General features: G+C 36.6%; 1 protein-coding gene across 8 annotated transcripts in view; it reads right to left on the minus strand.

Moving 5' to 3' along the window:
• Positions 1-24987, minus strand: part of PICALM (phosphatidylinositol binding clathrin assembly protein) — a 67113-nt gene that overhangs the window by 13721 nt on the left and 28405 nt on the right. For 4 of the 8 annotated variants that reach the window (XM_027719841.2, XM_027719844.2, XM_027719842.2 and 1 more), the window contains exons 3-18: positions 24303-24378; positions 22976-23078; positions 20714-20807; positions 20114-20225; positions 18721-18827; positions 17464-17505; positions 16673-16758; positions 15240-15363; positions 14753-14889; positions 12405-12505; positions 7451-7600; positions 5494-5574; positions 2821-2928; positions 1785-1916; positions 1665-1695; positions 733-832 (exon numbers count right to left, since the gene is read on the minus strand). In XM_027719841.2, coding sequence (XP_027575642.1) covers positions 733-832; positions 1665-1695; positions 1785-1916; positions 2821-2928; positions 5494-5574; positions 7451-7600; positions 12405-12505; positions 14753-14889; positions 15240-15363; positions 16673-16758; positions 17464-17505; positions 18721-18827; positions 20114-20225; positions 20714-20807; positions 22976-23078; positions 24303-24378 — 1584 coding nt within the window. The remainder of the gene's footprint in view (positions 1-732; positions 833-1664; positions 1696-1784; positions 1917-2820; positions 2929-5493; positions 5575-7450; positions 7601-12404; positions 12506-14752; positions 14890-15239; positions 15364-16672; positions 16759-17463; positions 17506-18720; positions 18828-20113; positions 20226-20713; positions 20808-22975; positions 23079-24302; positions 24379-24987) is intronic. The other 4 variants (XM_027719848.2, XM_027719847.2, XM_027719849.2 and 1 more) reach the window with 2 other exon arrangements.

Here is a 24987-nt window from a genome sequence, read left to right on the forward strand (position 1 = left end):
CACATGACTGAACAGACAGCTCTGCAAGTATCAATGGGGCCAGTTCTCACCCCTAGAGCAGGCTAAGTTGCAATGTATACATATAGAATGTATCAGTGCACCTGAAGGGCGTACTTTCACGCTTCTATTTTTCTAGACAGAGAAGTATCCACTCACTCCCTGGAATTCAGAGTTTTATGTCAAACTCATAGAATGGTTTGAGTTGGAAAGGACCTTGAAGATAACCTAGTTCCAATGCCCCTGCCATGGGTAGGGACACCTTCCACTGGATCAGGCTGCTCAAAGCCCCATCCGACCTGGCCTTGAACACTTCCAGGGATGGGGCAGCCACACCTTCTCTGGGCAACCTGTGCCAGTGCCTCACCAGCCTCACAGTAAAGAATTTCTTTCCAATACCTAATCCTAAACCTACCCTCTGTCAGTTTAAAGCCATTCCCCCTTGTCCTGTTACTTGAGAAGTCCACTGAGTGAAACCCAAAGGCTGCTACCTCGCCATGAGAGAGGCTGTTCAAACACACGCTAAACCTGCATGTCTCATCACAAACTGTTTACTAGTGTAACACGACCAAGAAAAACAAACACAAGCAGTATCCATCTCTAACTGATCACTTCTTCAGTTTTCTATTACCTTTTTACTGCAACTATAGATCACTTTCAAATTCATCCATTATACATCATCCTGCATATCTAAGTTGCAGGGAACTCACTAACTTAAAATGAGTATTTGCTTACCAACGTTGGAGCGTTCCACGCAGTTGTAGGCGCAATCTTGGGTTGCCAGTTGGAACCACCTGTTAGTTTCTTTTCACCTGGCTGAGTCCAGTTTACATCACTTCAAATAAATTTTTTTAAGAATTGTTAGAAAACATTGGACTTTCTTACAAAACTTCCTCAGGTAAACACCATTTCCACTTGGGAATGAGACTTCTTTTATTAGCGAAGTTCATTTAGCAAAGGAGTTGATAAAAAGTCTCATGATGACACATTTTGCTTGGAAAAGTAAGACAAGATGTTCAGCATGAGCCTCCTCAGCTGTATCTAATCTTAGTTGAGTTCCCCAGAATAGGTAAGTTAGTGTATTGGACTTCCTTTGGGACAAGATAGTTTAGTTAGGAGCAACTGCACATTAGATTTCTGAATTATTCCAGAGCTGACACAGATGGTCCCAATAAGCCTGAAATTTGCTAATCCCATTTCTCAACTTTGCTGCTAGAGCAGATATTCACTACTCTTGAACACACACACACCTTGCTTCAAAATTCACTTGTCTAAAGGTCAATCTCAAGACAGAGGTTGTAGTTTCATAATCTTTAATACAGCTCTGCACACCCTCGGATCACACAAAGTATTTAAGGGTGTACCGTGACTACCTGTAACAACTACAAAGAAACATTTTGATGAACTCATTTCTTCAATATAGATAATGTTTGAAAGGAATCACAGACAGGACACCTTGCCTGCTGCTACCACTGTCACTACCTCTCAGTCTACAGCCACCTTCCAACAGCTCTCAACAATTCATTTTCCCTTGGATGAGAAGTACAACCCCAAAAATGCTCTGAAGGTTAACATTATGTTGCTATGCATTGGTTTCAACACATACATTCATAACAATCTACTATCATGAAAATCACAATGCTCAACTTCCGATTAAGCATACTCACTTTTTAGTAGTTCCATTTCCAATGCCCAAATCTGTCACAAAGGAACAAAAGAGACTAGTGAAATTCTATTGGTTTAAAAGAATTAAATAAGTATTTACATGTTAGTGGTTGCATACTTACTGCCTACAAGATTGGCTAAAGATGAATCCAGATCATCTGACACTAATTTATTAGGCGGTACTTTGGCAACTGGAAGACTCTGGTTTTGAGAGGCCACTGTTGGTTTTAGGAGACCACCTAGTTCATCAAAGCCTTGGAATGAGAAACATAAGTGATTTGAATCACAGGCCTTCCACAACTGTCATGACATTTGATTAAATAGACAGCAAGGTCAACACAATGGCAAAAATACAAAATTTAATCTAGTGATGCTACCCTATACAAGAAGGACAAAACTTATTATGCCTCTTTATAAAGGAGATATTTATTATGGAAATGAGATTTCACTTCAGTAATTTAACCTATGTGATACCAACTTTACATGCAATGGATTGCCACTGACCATAAAACAATCAAAATGTAAACCAAAGAAAGAAAAAAATATCCAAAATAGTTCAATCTTGCTTACAAAAACATGTATGTATCTGCTTTTAGCAAACCACTGGTTTATAAAAAAAAAAAAATCCAATGTTAAGAGTCTAATATCAAAAGACCAGAAAATATTTACTTTCCAGATGCTGTAAAGAACAGAAAGAGCCTGTTGACTGCAATCCAAATTGACTGTGTATGTTTTGATAACTGACCATTTTCTGAACTAATCTTAATGTCAAAAGAATAGGCAAAGAAGTGCCAAAAAGTGTGTTGCACAGATACATAAAATGAAGACACCACTTCACCTCTTCCAACCACACTCTACAGACTTAATTTCGGCTAACAGCACATAAAAACGAAGGCTGTTCACTGTGTGAAGTTTTAATGCACAAAATATTTAAGTGAAGGAAATCAGCGTAAGCATTTCAGCAGGGTGCATGTAGAAATAGTATGTAAGGAAAAATTACTTGATTAATGTGCTGTTATTGACCTTTTAAAGTCAGCTTTATTTTCTTCAGCTGAAACTCTGTCCCAGCAGTATTAGTAAATACAGATTAAGAGATTTATACCTCAAGAACAAATTAAGTTAAAGGACATGTGTCATCTATTTTAAAAAGTCTCTTACCACCAGAATCTGGGACAACATTAGAAGATTTGTTTCCAAACACAGACTCAAAGTCAACATTAAGGCCAGCTGATGGCTGTGGTTGAGCAACAGGAGATGGAGTGAACCCTGTAGGGGAAAAAAAAGAAAGAAGTTGAATGTTTTTATACAGCATTTCCCACAAATCCACCTTTATGCAAGACAAGACAAATAAATACTTAGATTATTTCAGTACTGCAGAAAGACTAGGAATACCTCAAAGGTTCAGATTACACCCTGACACTGAGCAATTTATTTGGTCTTTATTTGAAGCTACTCTTCCAAAGAGAGGTTTTGTCTCAAACTGGACAGAGAGGCCATAGTAGACACACCCCTGCAACTGCTGAATCTCTGACTGTTGGCATCTTCCTTATTCTTTTACCATACACTTACAACAAAATTACAGAGGAAATAATCACCATGCTTCTCCAGGAAAAGAAGCTGGCTAGGTGCAGAATCTGTTTCAAGATTACCGGCCAGAAGATTATTCCCTCCATGTCTTACATTAGCGCAGCACTTCTCTTAGATACAACTGGAGTAAGACTCAAACTATCCCAAGGTACCTGACTAGCAATGCCTTCGATTAGACACTCTTATAATACTAGTCATTTTCATAGGGCTTACTCAGATATTTTTGAATACACGTTCTGCAGTTGACCACGTTTTTCAGGCAAGTTTCTAGAAATTTTTGCAAGATAAGGGGAGTTACAGCAAAGTTTCAACTCCTATTTCTGTCTAAACTTACTCCATTTGTCTCATATATATCTGTAAAGTAGTGTTGTTCTACAAAAACACAATTTTTTTCAGCACTGAAAATTTATTGCAGTACGAAGCATAGCGTATGATGTTCAGCAGCATTAAGTTGATAGTTTAGTAATACAGAGAGGAATATTGATTTGTTTCTAAAATTTTTCAGTGTTAAATATGATCACACACAAGCACATGCATGTACATCACCTTGATATTCAGGTAATGACAGAAGTAATTATTACTTTATATGAAAAGCATAAAAAAAAAATGCAATGCCGTCTTGAAAACTAGCTCTTCTGGTTTCTAACAAAAACAGGATCACACAGAGAAATAAAAGAATCACAGACACTTCAGCAGTTGAACACTGCAGTGGATAGAAATAACTGACAGAGAATACTTTCATTTAGCCTGCTGTGACAGCACTTCATTTCAATCTTAACTGTTTTCCCAAAATAAGTCACATTTCACCTAAAAAATTAGTAACTACAGAATGCTATGCTTGAGCAGTAACTTCACAGAAAAAAAATTAAATACGGATTACACGTTCCTTTCTATTTACCTTAAAGGAACATAACACTCCTAACTGAAAAGCATCCATCACTAAGAATTTTGACAACATAGTTTTCATTAAAAACAAATCAGAGTAAAACAGCACACAACAAAACATAGGAAGCAGTAATGTGGGAAAAGATCATGAGTAAACAATCAACTAACCAAAATGAGTATCTTTATGACACGTACACCATCAAGTTGTGACAAGCCATTTCAGAGACTCTGAACTGCAGACAGGAATTCTTTTGATGGGATGTCCTGCAACTCTTAAAACCGTGCCTGTACTAATAGAAAACTTGACTTAAAATAGCTCATATTTTGCTTTAGCAAACAGCCTTAACTGAACCACGCTGAGTTTTTTTATGAAGCTAACAAGATGAGACCAGCTCCAAGACAAAACAATACACAGAACTCCTCTGAATCAGTCTCTGGAAAAGATCAAATCCTACTTCTGCTATCAGCCACCAGCCCAAGGGCATTCTCTTTAACATGGATGTTTTGAAAGGTGTAAAGGTCAGTATTTTTAATTTAGTTCCTTCAAGAGAATAAACAGGCAAGACTTGACAGAAACTAATCATCCTGCTTTTTGGATATGGAACAGATTCATTTGTAGTATTTAACCTTTGGTTAAATGACTCGAGCTGATTTCTATTCAAAGACACTAAACTAAAATGTGACTTTATGGGGCTTTTAAGAACTGACCCTTCTACAAATCATTCACTGAAGGTATTCCTAAGCCTTGCATTTCAGCAGTGTTAACGCATCCTATTCACCTGGTTTAGACAGATTATCACCTGTCATAGCCCACAGCCTGTCTAGTAACTGTCAGGACAGTGTTCCCGAACCAGCATCATTATGGGGGTACTACACAGACATTACACAAATAATTTTTAGATTTTATTTATTAATTTAATGCAGCAGATACCTCTTTTTCCTGTTCTGTTGTAAAGCTTATTTCTAGTTTAGTGCACTGTTTAAGAGTAATATACCAACAAAACTGCCATAAGCAGCACGAACATCCCAATCCCTTTACCTTAAAAACAATGAGGTAGAGTAAGATGACAAGATACTTATAAACATGCATGTCTTTTGTGTGGTATGTAGCAACAGGTAAACTACAAGAGAACCTGAAATGGGGAGATACTCATTTCATGTTTAGACTAGATAAGCCTTAGTTTAGCACAAACTAAAAAAAAATACATACCATTTGTGACCACACACCTGGCACAAGCACAGGAATAACAGCTGGAGCCACTACAACAACACACTTCTGTAGCCAATAACCTACTAGTTCTAGGCACACAACACATTCAAACTTCTGTGTCTGTGGTAAGGCTGGATCCCATTACCTACCTCCAAATAGACCAGCTACAGAAGAAGGCTCATTGCGGAAATGAGAAGCGCTAGGGTAAGCTTGAGGACCACAAAAAGAATCTGATAAGGCGTATCACACAAGAGAGAAAGCCATGAAAGGAGAAGAGGGAGAGTTACAGAAAGAGAACCAAGATATACGGTTTATCTGCTATTCAGAACTTTAATTTCAGGTCAGTCTGTAAATCCACATAACAGTCTAATAACACAGAACCAATGGAATGAAATCAATACACAGACATACAGTAAGAAACAAGTTTACACACTCTATAACACAAAAGGGGAAAGCACAGTTTCAAAGCAACAGCTATATTAAGATGAAAACTTTTTTTTTCCCAATCAAATGCCATGTTTTACACCCTTGAAAGAAATGAGCGTAAAAGCTTCAAGGCATTTTTCTTATACCTGAAGTATAAGGATACAGCCCAATAGTGGATTCATATTTGGTTGCCACAAAAGGATTTAGTTGAGTAAACGGATTGTAATGATCTAAAGAACCAGAAAGAGTTATTTTAAATCCACATTCACATTATCGTAGCACCTTGACTGTGCTACAGCTAAAACTGCATTTACATTTCACATATCAATTTGCCAGGAGGCCACAATTTGATTCTAGATATATCCTTAGAGCATGAGACACTGGAAGGGGATGCAATGTATCAATGCCATCCATTTCCAATGACTTCAGGGCTGTCATGTACTACTCAGACCAGCAAACGCCACAAAAACCCACCAGGCTCCTTGTTCACAGCCCTGCACTGCAACTCTTCGTATGACTGCAGAACAAATTATACAGAGGAAACTCATCTGACTAAATAACCATCCTACTAAAAAAAAAAAAACAGCTGTATTTCAAATAATCACTCTACATTCACGTGAACCATACTAATTTTACTGGAAGCATGGAAAACTAGAAGCACAGGGCAGATTGTTACACAGTAGTACTAACTTAAAGTATTTGTACACTGCTGTTTCAGTCAACTAATCCTCCCTGGGAACTCTGGAGACAAGTTCACAGCAAGAGTTGCTCAGCTTCATCTTACTTGCTTTCTCTTTCCACTAAAGGCAGACAAACTGGGAAACTAGTCAGCAGATGCGACAAGGTAGAGGTGGTATGGATATCTCTAAAGACATTCCTTGTTTTTATCTCTGTTAACAAGTATAAAAGGCATAAAAAAGCCCTCTCTGTTGTAAGATTCTGGATTTTTCTTTTTATCAATTCTAGTGGGGTTCAACCAGCATAAAGACAACCTGTGGTGTACAACTGTCTTTAAACCTAGCTTTCCTTATCAGAACTGACATGTAATTAATTGACTGTTAGTCTATGAAAGCTAACTGAACTTTTCATATTGAAAAGTAATCAAATTACTATACAGCTGCACCAACAGAAACGTTAGAAGGATTTCTAATGAGACAGCCATGCTGAGCCACCTCCAAATTAAGATGTCAACAGTTTTTAATAGGTGAGTTATTAGTTTATTGCCTCGTAGGTAAACAGTCTGAGTAGATCATGCACCAAAATGTGCAGGGCTCTATAAGCTTTGTTAATGACTCAGGAAAAACATCCACTACGAAAAAAATCCTTTTTTAAAAAAAGGACATTTCAACTTGAGGAAGAAAGCAGCATTTTCTTTCCATTTGCAGACATATGTAGTATTTTAAATTAAAATTCCCCAAGTAAAAGAGACTGTGTAAAACTGCACTCAAGCAACTGCTTTAACTATAACTGAGTTTCTTTATATTGGGGTAGAATCCCATCTAGGAAGCCAAGCAAGGATCATAACACCATTTTCATAGCACAGCTACTAAATCAAATTCTAACATAACACAAAACCAGCCCCAAATGACCAGCGACCAGCTTTTAGCTTCTGAAAGGCCCCAAAAACATACTAAAATAATGTTAAATTTTTTAGGAAATTAGTTTAAAATTGTACTTTACCAACAAACATTTCATGTGTGGGTGTCCTACTGGTGAAAGTAGATACATCAGAAGACACAGACAGATGAGCAGCATCGTTAGTTTTTGTAAGGAAAGGATTTAGGTTTGGAATGGCATCATCAACACTATCAACAGTAGCAGAAAAAGGATCTGTTCAATTCCAGAGAGCAAGAGAAAGAAGAAAAGGGAGATGGATTTAGTTACGTGCTGCTTCCTACGTACAAAAGAGCAGAGTTAAGAAGAGCCCAGGAGGTATAGTTTTCTCCTGACACCTCTAAACTCAGGATGATCTAGCTAATTGTAGTATTTTCAAATTATCCAGAATTACCTATTCTCTACTCAAGAAAAATACTACAGATATTAGCCACAGATTTCCTTTTTTTTTAATTAATAACACCTTGGTCTTATAAACTGCTTCTTCCTGAGTGTGTTTTATACTGAAAATAAGTATGACACTTGCAACAACAAAGTCTCTGGAGCAGAGACTGCCTGTCAGCACAACAGAACCCCAGGTGCTAAGCGAGGATTCGATGCAACACCATCCTCAGGACAGCTTTAAAAATCCCAACAAAAACAACTGAGCTGTACTTTTCCTTCTTCAAATTGTGGTTATGGATTTTTCTGTTACTGAGCATCATGAAGTTTTCATGAGCTATATACCAAGGTAGCACACAGGACATAAGCAATTCCTTCAGTACCTGGGGCATCTGGAGCTACAAACTTGTTGCGGATATGCCATTACCTGCAAGCAAGAAAAATCCTGTTCTACTTTGAGGGACAACAGCCAGCCAGCCATGACGAGGAAAATGTTCCTTACTAAAAAACTGTCAGACCTCACTGCAATGAAGGAAACATGGATCTATATGAACAACTACCCAAGGCATACAGGAGAGTTTCGAGGCTTCCTGACAATTGCCAAGCTAAAATACTCCTTTACTTCAGGATCCAACAGATGAACAGGATAGGAAAGGCAGCTACAATAATTGCTGACAGAAGGAGCTGTGGTTTAGCTGCCTGGTTTCAAAGTCCATGAATCCTTGATGGAAAACTCAAGAACATGCTAGGTGAGATCAGCAAGGGTCACATCGAAGCCCTATTTGTTTTATCACAGTGCCTAGATCTGCAACTTACTCTTCTATGCAAAGTCACTACAGAGAAATATCTGAATAATAATTAGAGGAGAGATTTCTTAAGTACTTCAGTTCCTGGCCATTTCTTCTTTCTTTTTTAAAACCTGGTTAGATTATCAATTTATCCACAACTCTTGTAAATACTGCCATGCTGCGTGCTGCAGTTTCAAAGTGTAAGTTATTTTCTCTCCCTGAATCTGACCTGATTCTTAGCTATAAATCCCACAGACCTTGATAACATGTTCAGTAGTACGCAAATTCTAAAGGAAACAAAATTTAAAAACTATAACTGCATTGTTCTTTGCAGGCTCAGTGCACGCTTTGATTTTCTGCAAGCTTAAGGCCTCTTATTAGGTAAGACCCAACTTCTCTCCCAGATTGCTTGGCTACGTTGCAAGAACGGGTGAAGTACTTTAGAAGACCTTTTCCTAAATCATTCAGTCAGTAAAATGACAGTGTCCAACACTAAATAAAGGATAAGAAGAACAAGCTAATTTAGAATTTGTAATATATAACAATAATACTAAACCTTGTGTTGTCTTATGTATGTTTTATATAATGGACATGCCAATCAGCCAGTCACCTGAAACTAAGCCCCGGCTTTCAGGTACTCCTTAAAACTGTTGTCTGCTTTGAATGCTACTCTAAAAGCTGTAGAATAAACAGATCTGACAATAACCCTTTGGTCAGCTCCTCCTTGCTTTTTCTGTTGCTGCTTCACATTCTTCTGATTCTATTGGTTCTCCTTGTAATTGGAAAAAAATTCAAACAGTCAAAACATTCACTTCCACACTGATACATTTGTTTTGCTTCAAGTTTCGGTACAAATTCATAGCTGGCAAATATACCACACACAGCTGGAACAGTCTCCAAGCAATCCCATTAAACAGCCCAGATAAAACAATATGGAGGAAGCTAAGAAAGACAAAAAGGTTTTAAATCATATTTGTCAAAATCTACTGCCTACTGAAATTATTTTACACATGCACTCATCAGGAAAACTCCTGCATACTACTTTCTGTTCCCAAATCCCAAGGTTGTATATGGAGTCTCCTGTGTTTTGACTAGTAAGACAATATAATGCATCTTTAGATAATCAAGATTTCCTCAGGAATGTAATCAGCTCTCACTCTTTGCTTGTCTGCCTCATTCTAATTCTAGCCAGCGTGTTCAGTCTTGTCTGAGTCTCAGAACTTGCCAATGCTAGTGACAAAAGTAACCGAAAATTAATTGGGTTTGGGTAATTTATATTCTTGCATATTCAGGTTTTAAAATTTGCTGTCAGTCTTGACAGCAACACCCCAATGTTTCTAAAGCCCAATTTCATCCCTGAATACACACGGCATCTGTTTGAGTTGATGGAATCACTCTGCACCTACATGCTATCATTAGGCATTACTGATTCAGGTGCATTTAAAAGGGTAACCTGAATTTTGCAAACTTCTACCCTTAAGTTATCCCACTAGATTTTACCTGAAAGGATAGCGACAAAGGTTTTTCAGCAGAATCTCTTACAGTTTGAAAAAGGTAAATTGAGAACATACAACCACAGAACCCATTCCCCCAGGAGTTTAACCTTGTTAGTTTTAACATTTTGAGAAGCACAAGACTATAAAGGCAGCAACCCAAATATAATGCTTCTGTAACAATTTACTGGTTTATTACATACCTAAGAGCTGCTGCACAAAATTTTTTACAGTAACTGATTTTAGCTGATTGTAGTTGATTTGCTACTCTTCTCAAAGTCACCATATACACCAAATACAAACATCATCATGTCAGAAAATTACCTAAGGGAGGGTTGCTGTGCAGTGGTTAGAGCACAGGACTGGAAATAGTTCAGGTTCCATTCTTGGCTCTGCCACTGACTTGCCGTATGACTTCAGACAAGTCAGTTAATTGCTCAGATTTCCCCATCTGTAAAATGTGGAAAGCACTTCTTATCTACCTCACCTGTGTGAAGTGAGTGTTCATGTCTGTAAAGCTGAAGAGTTGGGTTTTTTTTGATGAAAGGTAACACAAAAAATGGTGATCCCAGAATTTTAGCCTAAAATTTTAGCAGACAATCCAAAACCTTCACAGTTAATTAAGTCTTAAAAATATTTAGAAACGTGTCAATAGTAAGCAAATATATCAATGACTATTAGTGAAGACTCATACCACGAGTAACAAAACATAGAGCAAACACAGACTTTCAGGCTAAATTTTCAGGTTAATAAAGAAATGTGATGTGACCTTCAAGAGGAAGATAATTTCCCCTTTTACCTGTCACCCGTGAAACAAATAGGACCAGCTGAAACAGAAGATATTTTGCAGAAAGCAATCAAGATAGGCCAAAACATTTTTCTCCATTTCTAAACCGTAAGCCTATTAAGAGCTGAAATTTTTATGCCTAACTCCATACACTCTTCACTGCATCTTTCTCAGAAGATGCTCTGCTCAGCAAAACTAAAGGACAAGTAAGCTACTTTTATTTATTTTAGAAGCTACCACATACATTAGCATTGCCTCTGTCACTCAAAATTGTGTTATTTCCATACAAACAAATGTGAGAGGGTACACAAAAAACGCAAAGTACACAGCAGAAAGTAAATAGGAAAGCAGAATACATACACCACTTATTATGAAGATATATTAGATAACTGGAAAGATGTTAAGAGCCACAGCTCATAAAAAGAAACAGGGAAGTAAAAATTTAGAACAAGGTTGTTCTGGTGCCTACAAAACTTCCTGAAGCAGCAACTCCTAATGTTTTGCATCATTAAAGAAAGCATTTTAGCAAGCATCTAATAAAAAAAAAATCTGAAAATAGTCACATAGTTCAGGAGTTTACTATTTCTTTAAGTGTCATTTATGTAAAAAAGTAAAAAAAAAAAAACCAAAACAAAAACCCACAACAAAAACACAACCATCTGTTACAGATTTTTAATTGTCCACCAGTATAACCAACAATGCAAGCAGGCAATATGTTACTGTATCTGAATTACTCTGGAACACTGCAAAGTAGCCAAGAACTTTGAGTGAATATCTAAATCCTCTAGCACTCAAACTTATCTTGAAGTAACTTTCATGACTTTCTAGAATGCTCTTGTTTGGCTCACTGGTTTGATGGCTTGCCTGTATCAATGGGATCATCTCGCATCACATTCAATCCATCCTAGCAACTCAGCAGAATGATAATTTGGATGTTCTGAAGTAAACTTCAGAGGGAAGAATATAATTTTTCTCTGCATTTAAGAGATCCAATCACAGCTTTTTGCTAATTTGCCATTACAGTTAAATGAAATATAGCAGAGAATTTGTAAAGAGAAGTCTTATTATTATTTCAGTAACTAACTCTGGCTTTTCTTTCTATGTACAGTTATCACAACTGTCTCCTATCAGGCCTCATCCAAGTTCTGCTTTATCATCACCAGCAAATTTGATTAAACATTAGACAAAATTTAGAATATTTATTTAAAAAATTCTGATGCAGCACAGGCTACCTGGCAGACACTTTCACAAAACCGGCTTCTCACAGCCAAGTTTCTCCAGCTTGCCATGTGACTCTTGAAGACTGCAGTTATGAGGCTGACAGAGCTGGTCAACAATAAAAGTAACTTTGCTAATAAGAACTCTCATATCAAAATTATTTAGAATCACCACATGCTGCTGCATTATTTTAATCCATACTCAGATTTTATTTTTCTGCTTCCTTCACCCAATTAAAGCTTGTGTTTGTAAGATGCCTCTCTTTAAGAAAGAAATAGCCCCCACACTAGGGGAAACATTTACAGGAACACAGCCATAGCACTTAGAACCTTAATCCAGCTCAGAATTCTTACCTCCCCAGGTACTTCCTACTTGTGGAGCAGCAGATATGGGATGTACAGACGGATGAAAAGTTGGCTGCAAATCAAGCAGATCATTTGGCAGCTTTGAAGTGCTACAAAGATAAATTAATACAACTGTTTGAACTACATCACAGTTTTCAATATAGGCAAATGGTAGTGACTGTCAACAGTAATGAAAGCTTTGTTACAAAATGGTTATTACAGAATGGGCAGAACTAAGCCAAAATTATAAGGGCTGGTGAACTCCATATTTTCAGTTCTGTAAAAAAATGTTAATTTAGCAAGATGAGTTGTATGTTATGCCAAGTGATTTTTGTCAAAGCTGTCTAAGACAGAAAGACTGGCAGTCTTCTCATCTTTCACACAGTCCAACTCCAGGGCTAGAGCAAGTTATGTTCAGCAGTCTTCAGCAACTTTTAAAGTCACCTCATAAAAGCCCTACAATATGACAAAAACAGACTGACAAAATGAACTATAATGGGCTGTGCCACCAAAATGTTACATCTAAATCCACAACTCACATCTCTCCACTATCAACCATTGCTAAGAAACTGCCTTGCATTTGTGAACTATTAAAGAACTTCGGGGAAAGCAAAATAAAGCAAGCCTTGAAACACTTGATCAAACCTCAGGCATGTGATTGAAAACCCATTTAAATGCACATTTTAGATCATTCAAAACCAAACTGAAACCTCAGAACATCACATGGAAATGTAGAGTGAAGGTTTATATACAACTGCTGCATGAATTTAAAAAATCTAACAGTAACAGTAAAATTCATCCACTTGCAGAGAGTTCATTTCATACTTTAAATAAATCTTGCAGTACTGTGTTCTCCCAGAACATTTTAGTACACAAAATGAACCAAAATTTTCACATATGGCTACTCTTATGGACACAAGCTGTATCACTATGACATCCAAGCATCTCTCAAAATGAGATTGGCACAAGAGCTTAAGGGCTAGTAGTGATGTCCTAGATCTCTGTATATTTTCTTGTTGACACCATCACTTGAATAATTCACAGTTTTTAGTGTTCCATTCCAGCAGTGATTGCAATCATATTTTGCCACCACAGCTCCTACTAAAAAGCAGCATGGTCTAGCACTGCCCTGTAATGTTAGCAGCTGAACCAAGATAATTTTCAAGGTAAACTTTGTTGAAGGTAATGACAGGGATTAAGCAGACACATTGCATTTAATAGCAAGCAACTGAACTTCTGACCCAGCATATCCCCTTCATGACAGCTCCTGCTGTAAAATCTGTTCTTTGCTCATAGCAGTCATATTGCCAGCAACTGAATTTAAACATGAAGAAACACTACCATTTGGTTTCTTCAGAAGAAAATGCTCTTGTCTTTACTACACAGCACTTCTGTCTGTCTGAAGAAGCTTCATCAGATGTTTCTCTTTTTCAGACCTCTTAAGAAGCAAGATCAGATATTCAAGTTCATTACAAATTTTCTGGCCTCTAAAAAGCAATTTAAAAGAAAATCTTTCTTACAAGAAAGTCTTACAGTTACTAACACTGATAGCTCCTTATACGTGATTCAGCTATTTTCTGCGTACTTCATGTCAAGTAATTTCCTACAGCAGCTTTCTAATGGAAAAAGAAAGCTGTCCAAGTGCTGACAGGATCACACTCATGGCAAAAATGAGAACCAATTCCTTCTATACTGATAAAAGCAGTGTACCTTCTGCTGCTGCTTAATTTGATAGGTAATTTACAGAATGAAGATCACACACTTGCTCACATCAACAGCACCTGCTAGTCAAAGATCAGGATTAGCATGCAGTGAGTACTCCTGCAGGTCCTTGCAGGCAGAGATGTTCCAGATGCAATGCAAGACTGCAAAACCTACCTCTCTTATTTCAAACCCTGTTTCAGGCTCCCCTTTCTCTGAAAATCTACCAAGAATATTTGTTGCCACTCTACTTTTCAAGATCTAGAAATGTACTTTCTTTATGAGTTCTCAAATGGAACTCTTATTTGACTTCTCAAATTTACTTGCCAGGTTCTCTGAGGACAAAGGATGTTCTTCATATGGACAAATGTGTGTTTTACAGTTCCAACTGTCTGGCTTACTGACTAAGAACAGCTACAAGTGTTGTCAGCATTGGTTCATACCAGAAACTATTCTGCAAACAGATGACGAAAACACACTTCCTATGTTATTTATGGCAATAGATTATTTTCCCATCAGCTGTACCCAAAACATCATTTCCTATAACATCACTAATGTACTCTACACCCAACCAATCCTCTGCAATATACACTGCATCAGATATTTAGAGGAGACCCTCGCTTGCAGTGCATCTTACAGTGAAGCATTCAGCATACCTGTTTGAGGAGCTAGGGGTAGAAAAAATATCAATGGCTGGTGTAGTCATTATGCTTCCTGCTGCAGTCGACACAGGAGAAGCTGCAGTTGTTAAAGAGGTATGAGGTTTCTTTGCAAGTTCCTTTAGACGTTGCTCCTGTTGGGAAAGTGAGCTGGCATAAGAAATCCAGAAACAATATTTGTGTATATGACACTGGAGGTAAATAAAGCAGAACTAAAGAATTGTTCTTATTTATTCTACAGACTAGTATCAACCACTTATAATTACAAGAATCAGTGCTTCCACAAATCCTTCAGAAACTATTTTAACAAACTCTCCACAAGTTGCATCATTTAGGTACTCACGGTTCTACTTCCAGCACTTTGCCAGAAGTACACGTTCAGTATTAATCACTCTGGTTTTCCCTTTGCTCCTGTAAGAATCCCAATAAGCTATCGACAAGAATGCAGGAAAAGCATTTGCAATTAAAAATTCTGTATGCCTACCTTTAAAGCTTTTAAGCGAGCCTGTTCCTCCTCTAACGCAGCTTGTTTTTCCCTTTCATCAACTTTTGTGAGGGACAGGCCAGTACTTGCAAGGGAAGAGACTGCATTGGAAAGGGTGGTAGCCCTAAAGTAATTGGACAGGAGAAAAGCTAGCTGTTAACAGATGACATGTGATTGGAGCTTCTAAAGAACACTTTGCTTGTATCCACCCAGTCTCCTTCAGAACTCTTTATAACACTGGTTATATCTTACACTGTACAAGACAAAGTGGTAAGTTTAAATAAGATACACCACTAAAAATGCAAAATGCCCAGAAAGCATACTATCTGCTCTTGCACACTGGCTTTTAGATTTTCCCCCTTAAATGTTTCCTCTCCAAACTGTATCACAAAACTCATGTTTGATTTGCTCTTTTCCTGTTTGCCTAAAATGGCATTATTTGTAGACATACAGGAATCTCCAATAATCTGGGCTCCAATTCAAATTGTTTAGTTAACAAACTATCAATGCTACTAGTATATCCCAAAGGAAGTTTGCAATTTATCATCATTTTTAAGAGTACGCAAAAAGATTTAAAAGAAACCCTTAACTTTTAGAAGAGTAATCTTACCAAAGAAAGCAAATATTCTAAAAAGAAGGTAACAAAATAGTGCCCTAATATTGTCACTACCATAAAGAACTTATAAAATATTACTGCCTTATTTGTCGAACATATAATAAAGAAATGCTACTTAATTTTGATGTCACAGAATATTCTGAGTTGGAAGGGACCCGCAAGGATCATCAGGTCCAACTCTTGAATGAATGGCCCAGATCAAACCTGCAACCTCAGCATTATTAGCACCATGTTCTAACCAACTGAGTTCTCATTTAAACAATGAAGTTTGTTGTGTAGAGGACTTCTCCAGATTGCATGCTCTGTTTTAGAAAGTACTCAAAATCATTTAATGTCTTTGACCATATACATTATGGCTTTAACCCCCAATTACTTTAAAATACACTCTTAATTTAAGGACTTCTGGAAGCATTTCCTTGGTTTTGACAAAAAAGGGATTAAAGCTGAGATATAAGTCTAAGGACATTTATTTATTCATGTTGCATACCTTACAGAAGTCTAATTATTAACAAAATGAATATTTGCAGGCAGTACATGAAAGAAATTTTGTTTTTCTTCAGAAGTTCAGGATTAAATGTCAAAAGTATAAGTAGGGATGCTAGAGCAAGTCCTTGTAGCTCCTTAGATTCTAGTTCTGTTGATCTGGAAGAAGCTGTTTTAAGTATTCAGCAAAAACTACGACAAATTGCCATTCCATAATTGCTCATATTTTTCGTCTTTAACAAAGCCTACTCAAACCTTAGTTTATAATGAAATTGAAAATAACTGATTTAACATTCGATTTGACAATTGTTCAGAAGGACAAGGACATAAGCACCTGCTTGCAGCTGTGGAATCTTTGATTTTCTTCCCCTCTAGAGAAGCTAAATGTTGTTCCAAAGCATCAAGAAGGCTACTCGGTGCCTGCAAAGACAGACGTTAGGGAACAGATTTGAAGAAATCAGTAATTAAAATACTTCCAGAGAATGGAACTGTGCAGCAACAGGTACAACAGCTCAGAACAGTTATACCCCATCTTGGCACTCTGTACCTATTTAATTACTTAAGGTATCAGGTGATGTACTCTCCTCACTACATCACTCCATCATAATGATTCATCAGTAAGGACTGAAATATGTCAAGAGATGTTAAAATTAACCACTAGGAAACAGCAAGCAAACAATCAGAAGCAGACAGTATTTCAAGAGACACTGAGAAGGATATTACATGGAAAGTCATTTTTATGTTCAAGCTCTGCAGGCCTTCACTTTAATTTCAATAGGCATATAGTTAAAAGCAAGGCTGCTAAAAACCACAGCTTCATAATATCATATAAAATTTTCATTATGTGAACTCATAGATATAATTTGCATCTTGAAGCATGACAGAAATAAGGTTGCCTTAAAATCCAATTAGAGAATGACAGAAATGATATATAATATTTTACAACAGGATCACTGAATATGAAAGCCAGGCTCTGACAGAGCTTGGATTTAATCACAAATTTAGAAATAACTTGGTGACAATGTATACAAGAAAGCCTAAGTGAATGCCATAATGCCAAATTTTTCTGATTATGCAACCCCAAAACCAGACATGCACTGGCAAACACATAATAAGTTTATCTACCTGTGAGAGATCTGGTATGTCTCCTCTGTCAATTCCAACTTGCTGTAATAAAACAAACGACCTTTAGAACCTCTTTGCTTTTGTTGAAGGCTGAGATGCTCAGAAAGTAAACAACATTTAGATGAAGTAATGCAAAAAACACAAACCTGTTCAATATATATTTTAAATTTCCACAGTCTGAACTCTGTAATGGTTGGTTATAATAAATTCTTGTTAAATGTATACATATTTGAAGCAGGTATGTTACAAAGATATTTTAACAGATAGAACCTAAGAAACAAGAAAGTAAGAATCTTGTGTTTCAGAACTTTAAGGATGGAGAATTTTGCCTATCTCACAATTTATGTGTTAAATTCTCAGACCTACTGATACAAAGGGTATATTTGCTATATCAAAGCACCTTTGAAGTTTTGGAAAGAAACTCTTTTCTAATGTGCAGATCAAATTTAGGATGTTTTGCAGCAGGACATACACTGTTACAACAGAAAAATTAATACTCTCAACTTCAGTTGATAATGTTATCAGCTGAACACTATTTCTGATAGAGATACTCTGTCAGGACACACAGCAAGTCAAGCTTTAAGGCTTATATTTTTGTTAAGAGAGATATGAATACAAATGAAATAAAGAACAGGGGCACATCTCAATTGAGGAATTCCATAATACCAGAATATCAATTCAGCAATGTTCAGCAATAAGAATGCAACAGACTAAACACATTTTTTTTGAAAAAACCACAACAAACTAAACATTTTGCAAAGTAACTTGCTTCTTCCTTTGTGAACACACCTGCAACCAAGAAATCTAAGAAAGAAATCACATGTTCATCTACTTGTCTACAATTCATCTACAGTTTCTTATTTGTAACACTGTTACTTCATCTAAAACTTATGGTAGAATTGTGAGTTTCAAACTAGAATATAGCCAGAATCATAGAGAGCAGATCACCATGAAGTTACTTCGTTTGCTTAAAGCAAAGCTATTCTTCAAAGAAAGTTCACAAATATTATCAACCACGGAAATTTTAAAAGGCACATTAATACACCCTCCTTAAGCAACAGATAAACCAATAAGTACTCCACAGTCAGGTTTTTCAATACAGTCCTCAAATGAACTAATCACCAGCACAGGGATTGACAAGATGACCCTTGATGTAAGGGCAATTAGGCAGGAAGGAAGAAGCATCTGCTTTATAACAAAATAAGCCCTTCATAAGCTGTTTCAAATAAAGGGCAAAGTTGACTGACTGAAGCTTACCTCTGCAACTTTAAGGAACTCTGAGATCCGTGTCATTCTAGTGAGGAACTTCTTATATATATCAAGGCCTTCTTTGCACTGGTTCTTTTTCATATCAAAGTATTTTTCTAGAAACAGTAAGAATACTTGCATTAAATAATTAAATCAAGATTCTGCAAAGGCCTGCAGATCTGTTATTATGACAACTGCAGAAGTCACTATGCTTAACTTGCACCAAATGACAAAAGCTCTGTCGTATGTAAGCTAATGATTCCATGCATGCAATTACACCTTACCTTGCAGGTACTAGATCTCACAAAAGCATAACCACCCTGAAGAGGACAATCAAGTTTAAGAATAGGTCACCCAAAGAAAAGTAAATTCATCTTCTTGGGAAGAAGAGGAAAAAAAGAAAAAGGCAGTTTTACAATCTGGCAGTCAAATATCTATTCTATTCCAGCAGCCAGATATCAGGCAAGATTTCGATCTTCTCTGACACACTGATGCCTCTTGTTATGGTCTGGTGCAGTGAGGTACAACTGATTACAAAACACCAGTGCTGAGAGCAAGAGGGTCCCACCCCACTTTTGAAAAGCCCTTTCAAGACCTGTTTCTATATTAAGCTTCACTCAAAACATGAGTGAAAGTAACTGCTTCTAGAAGAAAATAAGCTGACAGGGGTTTCAGACTGGAAGGCTGACTAACTTACTCTGGATTTTGCTTTTCATTTTGCAAGCACTGGGTAATGACAGCAATCAGGTAGCTTGATCCAATCACAGACTACAACCAAATCAAGCAAGTCAACAGACTGCTTTCAACTTAATTATTTTCTAAATTTAGGCTCTCCTTCATCTCCAGTATGTGCAAGTGAAAGGGACAGAACTCTGAATTTGTAATTCCCCTTAAAATATAAGATGTGCTCTAGGAACATAAGAGAACCAATCATTAAAACTTAGCAACATGGAAGTTTCAATAGCCAAGCAATCACAGATGATGTGACAGCAAATTTCTAACTGACCATAACTTATTCCACTCAAAACGAAACACAACCTGATCTCGTTCTGCAAAAAACCCCCCATTAATATAGTGATTCAGGTTTGCCATGCAGTTCAATGAGACAAAAAAAAAAAATCTGAGAAAAATACACACAAAAAACCCCATGTCAAAGCAGTGAAAGACAAAAATTAAGCAAAGAAAATCTTGAATGGACTTTGCTTTCAGATTTTACCAATCCCTGTATACAAAGCAAGGAAAAATGCAACCGGACAGATAAACATTGCAAATTAACAGTAAAATCTTGATGTCTTACAACAAAACGATTTCAATTTCTCAAGAAAGCAGCTATTTTCAAACATTCACTGAGCTCCCTCCCCAAAGCTGAACATTGTAGAAATAAATATTTAGTTATATTTACCCAAGAGGTTAATAATCCCTTCGTTATATGCCGCAAACAGTCTAATGGCATCTTTGAAGAGGAGCATGAAGGCAGCATTAATTACACCATTTGTAAGTTCATTGCTATTAACCTAGGAAGATCAGAAAAAAAGTTAATGTAACTGAACTGATCTCTTAATGGAAAACTTTTAGCTGAACTCCAGTTCCAATCATCCTGCTGGCTAGTAGTGGAAAGTAGCACCACAACACACCAACACAAGTTGTCTCAGCACAGAATTAAATCATTTTGGCAGACATTTTTGTTAACCAGTGTTAATGTTAACTAACATAACTAGAAGACAGAAGGCAGAAATGATCAGCTTTTAAATGAGTACGCATTTCTTACAAAAGGTACACAATAAACACAGTAATTTAGCACAAAGCATTCTCTCCAGTGAGCATCGTATTTCTTTTTCCTGATTTCTTGGGGGAATCTCAATGAACAAAACTATTTGTGCTTTTTAAGCTGTGCAGATAACATGGAACCAAGTTCAAGACCTTTAATCTTGATCTGTTTTACAAGCCTGGGCAGTTTTCTAAGTCGAGTGTATGTTAGAAATGTACATGCTGCTAAACTTACATTAAAGTCGAGAAGTGCATCCATTTGATTTTGTATAATTGGTACAGTTTTTAGGAGTTTTTCTGTGCTCATTGTCCTCATCACTCCATCAGCCCTTTTGTGAAAAAAACAAAAGAAAATTCTTCATGTTAATTTTGAATTCTTGTTAGTAAGAAACAACACAGAAAATACATCAGGTCATCAGAGAAAACATTTAAGTCTTTGCCATTCAAAGCAGGCCTTTTGGTGTTTAGGAATGCTGTCTAGCCAATACAAGTGGCAGAAAGCCAACAACTTTTATTTGGTCAAAATATGAATAGAAGATGAATTTTTAATTAGAGGAAATGAACCTGACAGTGGTCAGAAATATAGGAGAGATAAAATTCATTAGGTAAAAAAATGCTCTGAAGGTTATTTCTGCAGTAAATTTCTATCTACTTTTTTTCCAATCACCTGGTTATTCCTTTGTGTCAGTTTGGAGTTTTTCTTTTCAACTTAAAGCAGTAGGAAAGAATAAACAAATGCGGTAGGATGTTTTTCAAGCTTTTTCAGAAAGATTCTAGAGACTACACAGAATTCTCTTTTAACCGCTGACTATGAATATTTAGTGTTTATTAATTGTTCAGATTGAATAAGATTGGACATGTATTTGAAAAAAAACCCCATCAAGTGAATACCAAACATATCCAAGAAAAGCAACAACTGAGGAAGAGATTAAACCACCTCAGTGACATGAAACAACTGTTTTCTGTAAGACAAATCAGACAGCCTTGCAGTTCATCAGCATGCACATGGCAAACCAAATGTTTCCTGCAAGTGCAAATCTCACAGTGCATCTGCAGAGAAAAGGCCATGGCTGTTCTCCAGGCTGGAAAGCAGCGAGAAGCACACTTCTTCCAGCTCTCTGTTTGTGCTGTATACTTGATCCAAACAGCAAACAGCAACTGCAAGAAACTTAATGGGGCAGGACATGGGTGCAAAGGCCCTGAGAAAAACTGAGTGGGGAAAAGGCAGACTGCTGCCACCAGCACAGCTATTCCTATTGGCTGGAAGGACCTCCAGGCACACATTGTAGGCTAAACAATTCAACTCATTAGGCCTAAAACACCTGATAAAACAATTACGCATCTCTCTAGAGCAGCTGCAGCCACCTGGACACACACAGATCCTAAGTGTGGAAAACGCTGTTTTGTGTTGTTGGTGCTCCAAGCATCTCTAAAGGCAGAGAGAGCAAAGAGCCCAAGTATCCCCCTTTAACTCTACCATCACACTTCAAAATAAAATGGACTCTTACATGTTAGCAAGGAAGCATAAAGGATTTGGAGAGTGTTCTGAGGCCCACTGCAAATTCCTTTGCAACATTAATGCAAGATATTATTAGACAGCCCACTACTACAGTTAATTCATTTAACAGTATTAAGTTGGGATTTTTGTGGGTTAAAAACTAAGCTTTTAGCTTCAATATAAACTAACCTGTGCATGGATGACATAGGATGCCAAAATGTAAAACTGATATTATGTTTTTAAACTTTAAAAAGGGGTAACAAAGATGGAAAGACTTTCAACCGTGATTGGTATCTCCTCTCCAGCCTTCCCAATGAAGAGTTCAAGATTAATTCCATTGTTCCTATAACATGCAATTTAGCCAGCTATCAGTGCTCTGCACTGTGTTATTTTATATGTAAAGAGCTATCTATTCTCAAACAACTTATTTCTTTCAAGTGAGTTCACTTTCCAGGGAAAATTTCAATTCCTGTAGTCAAACTCAGGATAGCATCTACTGCAATGTTCTAATGAAAGTACAAATTGCACTACCTTCATAAAGGTGGTAAACTTCATACAGATATTTTGGGACAAAACCAGAGAAACACTAGGAAAGACTGCAAGGTGTTTCACCTTACCTGTCATTTAAACATTCCAGAGCTAGAAGCACAAATAAACTGCACAGTCCTCTACATTACATACAAGGCAAAGCACGTGACATACTGTGAAAGACTTGCTCAAACTTCTGCTTTTTTTTGATATAGACTTTGATACAAATCACTTCATTTCTTTATATTAAACTGTCAATATTTAAAATGAAAAATTACAACAATTGAAGTAAAATATTTTTGCAATATACATGACGGGGCAGTTGAGCCTTTGTGTGTTGTGAGAGATATCAATTGAGAAAAGGAGTCTTCTTTGCCTGTACTAAGCCTGAGCCAACATCAGTATTTTTCACTTGAATTACAGGACAAAAGACAAAACCTCAGGATAAACAAAACAGAATATCATCCTTACCCTCTTTTTACTTTTGTGAAGTCAAAAGCCACTTGTCTATAAGAAACTGCCTTTTCATTCAGATATCTGCTATACCGCCTGATAAACGTTGACATGTCATAACCTAAAAAACAAGTTTCAGAGGTTTATGACTTTATTACCTAATCAATTAATTTAGAGTAGTGTTCTTGTTCTGAAGTGAAAGATATCTACACAAGACAGCTCCATTAACCAGGCAAAATCAGGCAAAAATATAATCTGATAAGAACCGTGTACGTCATCATATTCACTATGTAAATCAAACAGACAATACCACTACGTAGAAGTTTACACTTCACTTCCTAAGGAAATTGCTTCCAAAAGCAAAACAAAGTAATTTTTATGCAAGTTCTCATACTACAATAGAAATTACTACCAAAAAATTTAAATGATGCATTCACAGTGATGTTCACATCAGCTCCACAACACATTCTCTCATTTGCAACTGAACAGAACAAGAGGCATTGAAGGAAACACTAAGATATGACAGAAATTTTTCTGTGTTAAGACAGCAATGATAGGAAATATTTTGACAACTGTCAATCCAGGAATATCGACTAAGAAAAAGATCTGTTCACAGCCTACACTGAGACCACAGAAGCTAAGACTCAATAAAATGACACAATTTAGTGCAGCCTTGGTTATCACTGAGAAGGTTTCTGTCCCTGGGCAACCACTTTGTCTGTTTCAGTACACTTGTGGCAAAGATTAGAAGTACATAAAACACAGTGGAGAAAGCAAGGAAGCACTTTAGGAGAAAAAACAGTGACCGCTACATGTATGGTCAGAACTGCACTGGACTGCAGCATAACAGTTTGGGAGGGTATGTCAGTTGAAAAATCTGAACCAGAGAAAAGCTTATGTGCCCATCAAATTAGTCTCAAAGATGGATGGAATGGTCTTTAATCAATTTCCCAAAATGTTAATTTCTATTTTTTTTAGACAAAGTTCTTTTCTCACTGATATGTTGTATCTGACGTATGTAAGGTGCATTTTTTAAATTTTAAATTACTCATCAAAATATACCTCTTCGAATGAGGCAATCTGTTCAGAAATAAAAAAAGTTGGATCTGTTTCGCTAAGGAAGTCAGAAACATTGAACTAAGTCTTTTCTAAAAGACACAAGAATTTCCTCCAGCAGAGGAAATTCTGCCATACCACTACAGCATTTTAAATTAAGAAATGCAGTCTGGGGTAAAACTGACAGAAAAGTTACCTCTTAAACGACGTCATCCATTAGAGTAACCAAGATGAGTTTACTATCTCCCAGCACATTACTAACTTTTAATGAAAAAAAAAGATGCCTTACCTTGCAATCCACTTTTGTCTAGGAAATTGCTCAAATTAAACAATGTGTTTCTGGACGCCAGATACTGGATAAACCGCTAGATGAAAGAAAAAAAAAATTGAATGCTTTTACTACATTGCCAAATGAGAAGAGGCTGAGGTAACAGTACTAGAAATTTTTTATCCAACTTATGAAATCAAGCCTTCATGCTTTAAGACTGATTTCAAATCTGGAAACTTACAAAAACTCAGTTGAACTATCAAATTAAAGTAGTTCTTTTATACGTATAAATCTGTGAACAAATCAAAGTCACACAGATATTGCATGAAGGCCTTTGACTGAAAGACTTTATTTTAAGCCAGATTATGGAACTGTAAACTTCTGAAAAAATCCCCCCAAATACAATTCTCATTTTACATGCTCAGAGTTGTTTCACTGACTTCAATTTTATAACAGCTGATTTAATCTTATCAATTAGCAAAGCCATCTTTACTCATCATATACTTGTAATGGTACTTAGCTTAAATATGAAAATAACGTGATATAAATGTTAGTTTGCTTATAAATCAAATATCAAATAAACATAAGAATCCAGATAAAGCATTAACACAGTATCACACTTAGTACTTGTGAATGACACTATTTTTATCTTGTAAAGACACTGTCATCACATCTTAATTTAGTAGGAAAAATAATTTTGTCTTAT

Source organism: Pipra filicauda, unplaced genomic scaffold, assembly GCF_003945595.2.
Source record: "Pipra filicauda isolate LSUMZ 115617 unplaced genomic scaffold, ASM394559v2 scaffold141_size4267151_pilon, whole genome shotgun sequence".
In the NCBI taxonomy this organism is placed as follows: Eukaryota; Metazoa; Chordata; class Aves; order Passeriformes; family Pipridae; genus Pipra; species Pipra filicauda.